Source organism: Chroicocephalus ridibundus, chromosome 2 (assembly GCF_963924245.1).
Source record: "Chroicocephalus ridibundus chromosome 2, bChrRid1.1, whole genome shotgun sequence".
NCBI classification, from domain to species: domain Eukaryota; kingdom Metazoa; phylum Chordata; class Aves; order Charadriiformes; family Laridae; genus Chroicocephalus; species Chroicocephalus ridibundus.
Genome location: NC_086285.1, coordinates 145,152,435 through 145,165,578, shown reverse-complemented (window position 1 = coordinate 145,165,578; position 13,144 = coordinate 145,152,435). Strand labels below are relative to the sequence as shown.

The 13,144-nt window shown below is 45.1% G+C and overlaps 1 protein-coding gene across 1 annotated transcript; it reads right to left on the bottom strand.

Moving 5' to 3' along the window:
• Positions 1-4,678: 4,678 nt before the first annotated feature.
• KCNS2 (potassium voltage-gated channel modifier subfamily S member 2) lies at positions 4,679-12,828 on the bottom strand. Its single transcript, XM_063327258.1, has 2 exons — positions 12,236-12,828; positions 4,679-11,574 (listed from the first exon to the last, which is right to left on the bottom strand). The coding sequence occupies exon 2, from the start codon at positions 11,534-11,536 to the stop codon at positions 10,103-10,105; it is 1,434 nt and encodes a 477-aa protein (XP_063183328.1). The 5' UTR covers positions 11,537-11,574; positions 12,236-12,828; the 3' UTR covers positions 4,679-10,102.
• Positions 12,829-13,144: the final 316 nt, after the last annotated feature.

Sequence of the window (13,144 nt, the reverse complement as noted above, 5' to 3'; positions counted from 1 at the left end):
CTATACACAGCCACATACTATTGTATCTGAATATATTTTTCTCTGTCAGATTAATTAAACTGTATGTTTGTTACTAAACACCTGGGCTCTTCTCCCTGTGGATATTTTTTCTGAAGACGGGTATTTTATATTACGGTGTCTCTCCCTAGCCAAGTCCCAGAGAGCAACAGCTCTCCCAGTCCTGTTTCTCCCCTCAGGGACAGTATTTGGAGCTGACCAGTATAATTGTTCTTTCTCTGTACACAGGTGTGGGCAGACACACACACAAACACCCCCCCTCTACCTCCTATTCATCCTTTCATTCCCTGGCTGTCACTGAGAAGATGGCTGTGGCCCTCAGGTGTTTCTAATGCTACTTTTTACCCTCTCCAGATCTTTCTGCTGCTTTGCACTCCTCCTGGGCTTCCAAAGCCTGCATGGTTACTGTTAAGGAGAAGCTCGCAGCCAATACATCAAAGAGGGAGACCAAAAGCATTTGATTTGATTTATCTGACACTAAGCCTTTAGTGTGATGCATCAATTGATATTTCATTTTTATTACAGTACGACGGGGTATACAGGCTTAACAGCAAGGGGTGTCCTTTTGATCTCTCATCGCACGTGAAAACAGGTGTCATAGTCCAGAGATTATGGAGGTCAGAGATTATTTGAAGAAGGATTAAGTAGAGTTACCATTTTTCTTAGCAACCATATCCAAGAGCATGAGATTCTTTTTTAAAATGCAGGCCTTATTTCAGTCTGCAGTTAAGTCATATTTATTTGTCATACACTCATTTTCCCTGCTGAAACTATGGAAGAAGGCTAGAATTTTTCTAAGTGTTTTGTATTAAAAAATGCAGAAGCAAATCAGACTCTGTACTTATAAATACAATTAATAAAATAACCTTCTCTGAGTCTCCTAAAATCTGGGAAAAGTTTTGTTTTTCCTGTTAGTTGATCTTTACAGAATAAAGTTCTTGAGACCATCCAGAAAATAATGGCGTGACTGTACTAATATTCATCACTGCACTGATTTATGTACATGTATAATTGCTTAATCCAAATCTGATTTACCTCTGAAAAGTGAACAGAAGTCTCTAATGCAGAAAGTACTGGTTCGGTATTTCAGTAAATACAGCTGAAAATACTGTTCTGACTCATTCCAAGAGTCTCTCTTACCCCGTTAGGAACTCTAAAACAACCAAAAGTAATTTGATAACTCACTATGGGTATGCGCTACAAAATGTTGATGGATTATATACCTGTTGTATTTTTTCAGCAACCTCTCCTGCTGAGGAAGCACATCCACCACTGATTGCTCAGCTTTTCTGGAAATGCATTAGCTTTTCAGGCTGTTTTTAATCCACAACATAATGTGGCTGAAGTTGATGGCAATAGTGTTGTATTAGATTCGATAAACCTATGTCTCCTAGGTAGTGTAATTGTAACTCTTTGGTTGACACCCAGATGTTTAAACAGCCCCCAAATATGTAATTATTGGGATAAATAAGGAATTGAGGATTTCTAGGATCATAGAACCAGCAATACAGTAGCCCCACATCCCAACAATTTATGCAAATTTATTCCAAGAGTGGGTATAAGTTTGAAGCCTTTTTAATGTAGTTAACATTGATTTATTCAGCCCATCAACTGACATAATTTTTATACATCTCATAGCTCTTACCTTCAGTTACTGCCTCCACAAAAAGCATGACAGTTGGGTCCTATCTTACAGATGAAGTAGGAGGAAGTCTTATTAGCAAAGTGTTTGACTAATATTTTATTTTGTAGACAGATACTGAACTGAAATGTTTAGTTCAGGTCTTTGCTCGACACTTCAGTCATATTTAAGAAGAGATACTGCTGCGTTTCTGAGCCATCTTCCAGCTTCTGTCCCGATCCATGGAAATGTGGCTGCTCAGGGCTGAATGGACACTGTGCTACAGACCCAAACAGCTGCTGTGTCCCCTCGTCACAGCAAGGGACAGAAGCTGCATGGCCTCACTGCCCCAAAATACCATCAGGCTGCCAACCTTATGTTTAGAGCTCCATGTTGCTGACCCAAGAGGGGAGGGTATGCCTAATGCCCCTGGCTCTGCTTAAACATTTGGGAATCTGAATTTTGGGGAGCTGGCCTCCATTGTTTGGTCTGGGTCTCTAACTGAAACCATGCAAGACGCGGCTGTCCTGTGCGCTTTGTAAGCAAAGAATCTGAACGCTCTTCCAGCTGCAGCTTTGCTTTCCATTCAGGTTTATTCTTCTTTTCTGGACTGTATAGGATTAATGTTTTATTTAAAAAGCCCAGAACCCAAGTAGACGAATCTGTTATTCACCATGGCTTTTTTCTCACCTTCTCTAGCAGGATGGAGAGATGCATTTTCCTTTTTTAATTTTGCTTTCTCAGGAAGGAAAACTCAGATATACCAGATATCTTGTTTCAGGAAACATTAACCGTCTGTCAAAACATGTAGCCTTTTTCTTCTATATTCTTGGCATGTCTAGACTGACCTCTCTCTGAATCTAAAGGGATTCTTAAGAAAATCAAATGCACCTAGAAACACCTGCCACCTCCTGTTCCCAGCATGACTCCCATCTCCCGGCATGTTAAGTGGTTTCAGTGCTTTGAGGCTCCTGCCAAGTGTGAGGAAGCACATTTGCGCTTATTTTGTGCTGGTAGATGGGCCGGTACTGTGTAACAACTCACACAAAGGGATGTCCTTTGTGTTCTCCAGCACTGCCCTGGTAGCACCAGTCAGAGCTCCAGTATGGTTCCAGTTTACTGCACTTGGGGAGAGCCAGGAGTGGGGCTGCCCTCGCTTACACAAGTATAAGGAAGGCTTGGTGCATTTTTGCCACTAAATTGCCTTATATTTTTAAAGCATTTCCAGTACCGCAGCTGAGAAATCCCGAACAAAACCAACTATCAAACCTGACAGCTGGCCTGCCCGGCTGAGCACAAAAGGATGGGTGAAGGAGCTGCGTCCTGCCTTGGGCATTTCCAGATGTTCCTGTCATAGGGACCTGCCTTGCCTCTCCACTGGCCGTGCAAGAGCGGGGAGATGCACAGGGGAGAATTGGATGGGGACGACCCACTCCTCCTGCAGGCGCTTGCAAGCAGCACCAGCCCCTTTCCAGGTTTCAGCTGTCTTCTTGAAAACGTGATCCCACAGGGAATACTGAGAGATGCTTCACCAGAGAGAAATACATCCAGGGCTTCTTCCTTCGGGTTTTCAGGGTAGGGATCAAAATGTTAAAAAAAGATCATACCGACAGTGACAGTAGGAAGCTGTGCCTCGGTATGGAAAGAAGAAATAAAGAAACAAACACAGAGAACGGATTTTTCCCAAAAGCAACCACGTTTTTGATGTGTTATCTTTTGCCGTGCTTGGAAAACCTAGCATACGGAGGTGCTAGCCCATGATCTGGAGTGCCTAGGCACTGGTACAATACAAATATATTAAAATTTACTTGGTAATTAAACAGCTGGTCATTAAAGGGGTTATGCTAGGGTGTCAATGTTCAGAACATTTCCTAGAATGGGACAGAACAGGAATTTCAAAAATTGCATAGTAATTTAAAAGGACAATTTCCACTACAGTTGGTGGGACTGACATTCCTAAGGCAGGAACTCCAGACACTCATTTTGCCGTGTTATGACCCCACCACATCATTTGTCGTGGGGGCTGCAGGAATAGTCACATCCGGAGACGGCAAACAGATCGAGAGGGTGAAGCAAGAGGTGTAGGACTTAAGATGGGCAGAGCAGTGGCTGCTGGTAAGCAAACGGTGATGTTTGAGTACCCCTCATCTTCCAAACGTGATTAAAGTTTTCTTTGAAGGTCAACAGTGTAATCGGTGGAATAGTCTGCTCAGAACTGCACAGACTTGTGCACCACGCAGGGTGCCTGTGCATGTGATGACCACGAGCAGATGTTGGACTGTCTGTCTGAAAGCAGGCAGCTCTCTTAGGCTGCTTTAGATATATAGAAGAAACTGGCTGATTTATAGCAGACTTTGTCCAATCCCCCAAAAACTTAGCCCTGTTCATTTCTGAATAGGGTTCAGTGAGAAGCCAAACCTCACTGGTACTGTGGAAGAGAGAAAAAAAAAAGAGTGGGAAGTGCTGATGTTTCTTCTATACTTCTGTGAAGCCGAAGTGTTGGATTTGTGCCACTGTCTCCTGTAGCCAGATGCATGCACTTATCCAAGTGAGGACTTACATGATTTAGGGTTGTGTATAAAGGGTGAGGTGATGTCAGGCAAACAAATTTCTACAGTGTCCAGTGGGAGGTCAGTTTGAGTCTCAACACCTGTGAGATGATTCTCCAGCCTCTGGACTAGCAGGAGAAATAAATACCAGAGCCAGACCTTTGCCAGCAGTGTCATGCTATCTTGGGAAACGCTTTCTAGACTGTTTGGAGGTTGCCTCCTCCAGTTGACAACCCATAATTTTATATATGAGAGGTGAAGAGATCCACAATCCTTAATGAGGGTGATGTTTCTTAACAATTTCAACAATTGCTCTGAAGGCACAGACATTATGGCTGTCTCTGAATCAACTAAACAGAGAACTGTTGCTTTGAATAATGTATTGCCTGTGGTTGCATTGTTAACCCAGTAAATTATTCTCAGGTGAGAAGCATAATTTTTTTTTTTCTTTTTCTTTCTTTTTTATTTTTTTTTTAAGGAAAAAGGCAGAATCAGTAAAAGATGTATCAGAAACTGGTTGGGAATATTCTTCTAGCCCTGCCTAAATAGCGGGCAACTTGAAAATAAGATACAGGAGATCGAATTAATTTCTGGTGTAACTTCATGGGAAGCCAGGTGCATAAATTGGAAAAAAAAAAGCAAAAAGAATAACATGATGAGAAAAGTACCGAGGGATATGAGTGGTGACTGTGGGCTGAATGTTGTTTGAAAGTACCATCAAAGGTAGATTAAAGTCAGGAGTATTGCGAGAGGAAATGGATAACTAGCACGGCAAGAGCAGTTACTCCAGGGGCTTTCTGCTGCTTATATGTGCACAGCTGGGGCCTCTGAGGATGGGGGTTGTTTTGGAAGAGATGAAAGGTCACGTCAAGTTGATTTAGTGCCTACGAGTGCTATTGGTATGTTGCTTAGTCCCTAATCTGTGAGGTAGAGAACAAGATGCTTTCACTATTTGCGCAACTGAAAAATGCGGTTTCCCCACCACAACCACCAATTAAGAGCATTTCTAAAAATAGAAATCTAGCCTGATGTATATGTTTAAGAGAAACCTATCTTCACAATGAGATCCAGGCTTCTCTTTGATTATAATTTATACTGAGAATATCCTGAAACTTAAATCAGTTCGTAATCCCTGGTGAAATATACTTTTTTATGCATTTAATTTCCATTTTGTGGGAGAAAGCTGAGTTCTTGAGTGTATTATACACTACCAGGACAAGAAATGCAGTACAAAGAGCACCAGATACAGTAGTTCCCTGCAGTCGCATAAAGCTCTGTACAAAACTGTAGAAATACTGGAGGTATTAAAGTTGGAAAATTAAATGCAAAGTTCTTTGTTTGTAAGTTTGCAATGTGAAGTAGCTCGTGCTGTATATAACATGTGAGGAAAAAACCAGACTGCTTTCAAAACAGATAAAGTAGTCTGCAGGGAAAGAGAGAATTAGCAACTGATGAAAGTAAGTGAATAATAAACCAGGCAATAATACAAAATCTGAACATACATAAAAAGCTTAATCACAGTCTATATATAGATTTTACATCTCAGGAAAATAATGTAACATATTGCTTCCCAAGGACATCTCCAACTCTCACAATAGCCTAGATTTGTACTAGAAATCAACATTCTCTAACAGTTTATTCCTGGCAATAAAGTAAGCTGCCTCATTTGAAATATTGCCATAATCCTCATTTAAGCAATTCAAAGCTCTCAGCCGAAAGAGAGTAGGAGCAGCGTTTTCACCGGTGCTGGGAAGGTGACCATCACAAGGCAGAAGGAGCACATGCCAAGTGCAGTGTTCTTCATTAAACGGCACATCCATAGTAAGCAGATTTCTGACCACAATAATTTTCAAGTTTCAAACACTGAAGAAAATGGCCAATTAGGTCACTCATCCGTCATTTCTGATCTGCTGTTTTCTAGAAGTGAAGATGCCCTGCTCTTACAAAACAGTGATTGAAGACGTGTGGCAAAAGTACTGACTACTCAGAAAGTCCACCACCTCTTCTCCTCATTGAGGCTTTGGAGAGATGGTATTTTTCCTTCAAAGTGTAAACATTTTTCTGTAATTTTTATTTCATGAGAGATGAGGATTCTCAGCACTTACTAGACTGAGCCCTAGAATAGACGTTACTTCATAAAATGGTAGGAAGGGTTTGCCTCATTCTTCCTTATTTTGGGGGAGCCAAGACAACATCATTACTGAAATCAGAACAATTGTTATCCTTTTCAGTGAAAAATTCTGTTAGTCATGAGCAAATATTAAAACTGCTGTACAAAGCGATACAATACTGCACAATGCCAGCTCAAACAGATTAAATCTAAGCAGAAGTAATGCAAATAAAAAGGCTACATCCCCTAGGATGGTCAGGAGAACATGACTTGCAAGAAGAAAACTAAAAGGAAGCTTAGCAGGTATAATCCTGGGAAAATAAGCATGTAAAGGCATATGGTTGCTGTCTATAAATGCACCATGCATGCAAACAGTAAGAGGAAAATGAAATATTTAAGCTAAAGAACAGTGGTGGCATGAGGAAAAAAAAAAAGATAATAAAGCAGCCATTAATAAAACTACGCTAAACGTTGCACAAGCCCTGGAGAGCAGTGTAGCTCTGGAACGCTCTTCCAGAGGAGAGGGGAGCAAAAATCTGACTACTTTTAATGTGGAGTTAGTTAAGTTTATGAAGGGAATTCCTGTGTACTGTGTAAAGTCATTGTCATGATAATAAGAACATATTAAATTTCAGTACTTTATTTATTTAGTGTCTTTGATCCAAAGCACTTATATAAAAAAGCAATAATGAAAATTCCTTTCAACCAGTACAATAAAAGTCATAATTCCTTGGGGTATTTCATTTTCTTTAGTAAAACGCAATTTGGACACATTCCATTCGGTATTTGCAGAAATGACAGAGCATCAGCCCTATGAAGAATAATAAATCTAGAACATAAGATAAGCTATAGGTTATTGAAATGATGTGCTGCAAAGTTGGGATCCAACCTTTGCAATGCTAAACTAGCAACAGCTGAGGGAATTTGGGACTCCTTGGCAAGTTTACAGGTCTCTTCAAATAACTGCCCCGAAAGTCATTGGTTTTCAACTGCGTGAATCTACTGCTTGTGAAATTGAGATAAAACCACTGCTTGGAGCTGGATTCTCTGAAGTCTCCCAGCCAACAGATGTAGTGAGAACTTGCAGTGTCCTTGACATCAGTGGGGGACTTTGCCACCCTTGCAGTATGTAACCCAACAGGAGTCTACGTGCTGCGCAAGCCCATCTCTTCCTTCCCTTATTTCTTTCATGATATTTCAATCCAACAGGCAATCTAGTGCTGTGCCATGTTTTGGGTAGGTATTTGTAGGTGTATGATAGTTTACACACATGCAATATGAATCGGGGACAGGACTATTGAATTTATGCCCTTGACCAGCAGAGAACTTGAACCAGCCCTCTAGAAGTGAAAACCTTAGCAAAATGTTTCAAGTTTGGGCAGCTCATTTGGGTTATCTAGGTCTGCCTTCAGGGACACGTATATGGCACTCTGATTTTCAGGGACAGGAAGCAACATCTTGCCTATTGACTTTATAACTTGTGCAGGCTATGTTGAAATCTCCAAGAGTTTTATTTGGTAAGGTTAGAAAAGAACCGTTTCCCTCACACTTCATGGCCTAAATCAACTACTAACTGATGTGAGGGGAGGGTGTTCAAAGGAAATGGTGTGGGTAGGTAAGTTATTTCGCACTATATTCTGTGATAGATCATGGGAAATATAGGAATCTGATCCTGGGTGTTCAGCTTTGTGGTTTTAGGTGAAGCTGATACAGCAAGAACATCAAAAGATCCAGACCAGACAGCAGCCTTTAATAGCCTAAAAAAGGGAATTACCTATTTGTAACTTATTTGCTTTATTTTGCCAGTTGGGCCGCTCCTTGTTAGCGTATACAAACACAGCCTTCCAAACATGACAATTTTGTCTTTAGTATTTTAATTTCTCTTCTAACTAGTTTGAATTTATTTTCTGAACCTCTCTAGTCTTCATAAGTAAAACAAACAAACAAAAAATTAAAAAGCAATTAATTGGAACATTATATGTAATGAATGGGATGGAAAAGCAGCAGGATCTGAAAAGAAATGCTGTTCTGCCCACGGAGTGCCAGTAGTTTGTTTTATAGCACAGATCCCTAGAAGTATAAAGGGAAGCAGTGGCTTCTGCCTGTGACTACAAGTGTTTGATCTCCGTACAAGTGCATAAGGGTTGATAAGGGATGATCTGCTCTCTCACGTCTTTTTTTTTTTTTTAAAAAGATTTAAATCAATTACGTCACAGAAGCAGGTAGGAGGATCTGCCCACAGTGTGTGCAGTATTAAGCTCTTTTCTTTATCTGTTCCTTTCTTAGGCCCTTACACTCTTCCTTAGCTGTAAGTGATGAGTTTCTTTCTGAGGGAAAATGTGACTTACAGGGTTTTTTTTCCTTAGAGTTTCCTTGGCAGAAAGCTTAATGGAATTGTCTGCCATCAACACCTGCTTTCAAGCTTTCCTGATAAAATTAGATTTTATATCTCAGCATCACATATGGCATCTTTATAATTAGTCTTTTTGCAGTATATGAATGTCAGTTCCTAAAATGCTGCCTGTACTGTTCATATCGCTTCATTAAACAAATCCAAGTTTTTCATTGGAGCTTCTAATTACTGAAAACCCACAATTTTGTGTGTCTTATCTCAGAACCATTTTGATGGACTGAAATACAGCAGCATATCTTCAGCTTCACTGGAACTGAGCTGTATGTAAATCACTTCTGGAAATGGGATCCAGAGATGTCTTCATGGGCCTCCATACCTAGAATCACTTGTGGAAACGGAGCCTTTGAATCTTATCAATGCTTATAAATACTTAAAGGGTGGGTGTCAGGAGGATGGGGCCAGGCTCTTTTCAGTGGTGCCCAATGACAGGACAAGAGGTAATGGGCACAAACCTGAAAATAGGAAGTTCCATCTAAACATGAGAAGGATCTTCTTTACTTTGAGGGTGACAGAGCACTGGCACAGGCTGCCCAGAGAGGTGGTGGAGTGTCCAACTCTGGAGACATTCAAAACCCGCCTGGACGTGTTCCTGTACAACCTACTCTGGGTGACCCTGCTCTGGCAGGGGGATTGGACTAGATGATCTCCAGAGGTCACTTCCAACCCCTAACATCCCATGACTCTGTGATTCTGTAGCTATCTGGAAATGAGGGGTGGGCTTCTTCAGAGAGCTCAGTATTTGATCTAATCTTGGAAACAGAGGTAGGTCTATGCTTAGGAGCTTCTGAAATATATTACCATACATAACATTTCAGAACAAGAACACCCAGTTTTTAACACACGTGCTCAAGAGTAAGCAAATTTCCACTGAAATGTGAAGCTCAGAGGTGTTTTCAGACATGTGACAATCAGAATTCCTAGTCAGAAAGATGGGGAGATGGGGAAAAGTGTTCCCGTGTCAGTGATTTACAGGTGATTGTTTTAAACTGTTGTAAAATACGTGGGAAGTCCTACACTAGTATAGATACTGGTGTAGGTGATAGGTGATTTCTTCATTACTCGTGTCACAGCTGAGAATTTTTATTCCACTTGGCTACGTTCATTTCTCTGCTCAGAAGAGGAAATGCACAAATTAACAGATCATCACTATACCGCTAGCACTAATGTCATGGAAGTGGTAACATTTGTATGGAAAAGTCAGCATTTAGTACCTATGCAACAAGGATGAAAATGTGCAAACTGTCAACTTGTAATAGAAATGTCTTCAGTTTCTCAAGTGCAAAGTTAGTGCAGTGTCAGCAACACTATCCTTTAGGAAAAAGACAAATAGGAAAACATTTATAAACATAGCTCTTGATAGCTCTCATGCAAACTGCTGTCAAACTTGTACACTAATGCAGTGAATCATTCAGGCTCAGCTCACTGGGGGTACTCCTGCTCATATTGGTAAGACTGGCCATAAGGGATTTAACTTTATAAGCATAGTAGTCCCTTAAGTTGACTGATGGAACTTCTTTCATGCCATCACCAAAATCACAGCTTCTCATGGCGCTCTCTAACTGCTTCTGACGCCTATAAAAGTGGGAGAATTTATTGAAGATCAGTGTAATGGGAAGCACTACCACTAGGATACCAGCTAGGATGCATGCAGATGCTGTCAACTTGCCAGCAGTGCTCCCTGGCACAACATCCCCGTAGCCAACTGTGGTCATGCTAACGGTAGCCCACCACCAACAAGCAGGGATGGTGGCTAACCCCTCATTCTCTTCTTTCTCAATGGTATATGCCACTACTGAGAAAATGGAAATGCCAACAGAGAGGTAGAGTAAAAGAAGCCCCACCTCTCTGTAGCTATACTTCAGGGTGGCTCCAAGAGACCTGAGACCAGTGGAGTGTCTAGCAAGCTTTAAGATGCGAAAGATCCTCATGAGTCTCAGGACTTGTGCAACCCTTCCTAAATTTGCTAAAGTTGGACTACTTTCCACTACCAAGTTGACAATTAAGGTAATATAAAATGGAAGGATAGACATTAGGTCAATCAAATTCAGGGCATGCTTGAAAAATTTTAAAAAGTCAGGAGCTACTGCAAATCTTGCCACCAGTTCAAAAGTGAACCATGCAATACCAAAATGTTCCACGATTTCAAAGCGAGGGTCTTCCTCGGGGTTCCCGTTGCTATCAACAATCTGAAAGTCTGGGAGGCTGTTCAGGCACATAGTCACGATGGAACCTAGCACCACCACTATTGAAAGGACACTGAAGATTCGGCTTAGGACTGAGTACCCAGGATTATCCAAAGCGAGCCAGAGCTGCCTCCTGATGTTTCCAAAGGGTTGCTTGTCAAATTTAGAGGCATCATTGTAGAATGCCAAAATCTCATCAAAGGAAGATGTCGTACTCTCCTGGTCACTTTGTTCCTCCCATTTCTCTTGATCTGGTTCCATTTTCCTCCCATGGTAGCTGTAACTGCAGCAAGAGTCTATAAAGAATTCATTGATTCCCCAGTATTCAATCTCCTGGCTGAAAGAAAACACGCAGAGTTCACCCATTACATGGAGCTTGCCAGTGTTATAAAAATGTAGCACATAAGGAAAGAGCTCAGGGTTCCTGTCAAAATAAAACTCATTCTTGGTGTCATCATAGTCGTCACAGAGCTCCAGTATTGACTCCTTTGAGTGGCAGCTCAGCAGTTTGCCCAGCCTGGTCTCAGGGAACCTTAATAATGTGTTGGATCTCATCTTTTTCTTAAAGCCTCCAACGTTGATGCTGATCTCATTGTCTTCAAAATTTGCTTCAGATAAAGCCTTCAGACTCTGCCCTGTCATAGTGAGCTTCTTCCAAAGGTGTATAAGGGATTGAAAACCTAGGATGCAATTGCAGAGAAAATTGCCAGAATGACCAAGTCTACAGCATGTTCATCTATCGACACTTGCTCCTTTCCTTCCTTCCTTCCTTCCTTCTTTCTTTCTTTCTTTCTTTCTCTCTCTTTCTTTCATTCTTTCTCTCTTTCTGTCTCTTTCTCTCTTTCTTTCTTTCTCTCTTTTTTCTCTCTCTTTCTTTTCCCTCTTCCCCCTTTCCCCCGCTTTTGTCTTCTTTCCTCCTTTTCCCCCTTTCCCCTCCCTTTCTCCCACCGAAGACACCTTCAGTGGTGGCTCCTTTGTTCCCGCCGCAGCCTCCTGTCCCTCCCCGTACCCTTCACCTGCCCTGCGGCTGTCGCTCCTACGAACCCCCCATTACTCACGGCCTTTGTGCCACCGGCTCCGCGCGGACCTTCCCCTCCCTCCCGCCGTGCCTCGGCCCCGCCAGACGAGGACACCCCTCCCCGGCCGCCGCCGCCCGGGGCCCCGCTCCCCCGGCCCCTCTCGCCCAGCCGCGCCTCCTCCGGAGCCCCGCGCCGCCGCCCCCGCCCGGGGCCCCGCTCTGCCCCGGGGGCGCTGCCGCCCCCCCCCCCGCTCGCTCCGCTCGGGCCCCCGCCGCGGAGGAGCCGCCCCGCTCCGCGCCCCGCCGAGCCGCGCCCGCCCTACCTGGTCTCTCAGCGGCCGCGGCCCCCCGCCGCCGCGCCCTGCTGCCCCCGGCCCCGGCCCGCCATCGCCGCCGCCCTCGGGGGCCGCCAGGGCTCGCCTCGCTGCCGATGCCGGGGCCGCCCCGCTGCCGGTGGCGGTGGGGATGCCGGTGCCGTTGGCGCTGCCGTTGGCGGGGCCGTTGGCGCTGCCGTTGGCGCTGCCGTTGGCGGAGCCGTTGGCGCTGAGGGGGCCCCGCCGGGCGCGCGGTGCTGAAGGGACAGCGGCCGCGCGCCGCCCGGCTCAGCGGCGGGAGGCGGCGGCACGCGCGCTCGTCATGGCGACGACCCCCGCGGCTGCCGCGCGCCCCCGCCCCGCTCCCACCTTTCCTCCCCCCGGGACCGACCCGACCCGACCCGGCCCCGCCGGGCGATCGGGGGCTGCCGCCCCGTGGGCGGGCAGGGGGCGGGCGGCCGCGCTGGTCGGCTGCGGAGGGGCGGCCCGGCGGAGCCGGTGTGGCGGCGGTGCCGCCGCTCGCTCGCTCGCTGTGGCTCCTGCCCCCGCGCACCGGCGCTGCGCGGGGACGGCAGCGGCGCCGCAAACTCGGGGTTCCTCCCCTCCCCACGATCCTGCCTCACGCCGGCTCCCAGCGGCACAACTTCCCCGCGGGTGGGGGGGACGGGACGTCCACCCAGAGCCACTCGTCCCCCCGCTCCCCGCGGCCACCTCAGCCCACCGGCCGGCGCCGCGGGACCCCCGGCAGGCCCCGGGAGGGGACCGGGAAGGGGGTGCCTCTGTGCTCCCGCCCCCGCCGCCAACGGCACGAGCGGGTCCTGCCGCGGCCCCCCCACGCTGCAGCCACGTGGCGCCTGGGCGAGAAAGACGAGAGATGGGGACACTCGTCAGGGCACTTTGATGTGAGGAAATCGGGGG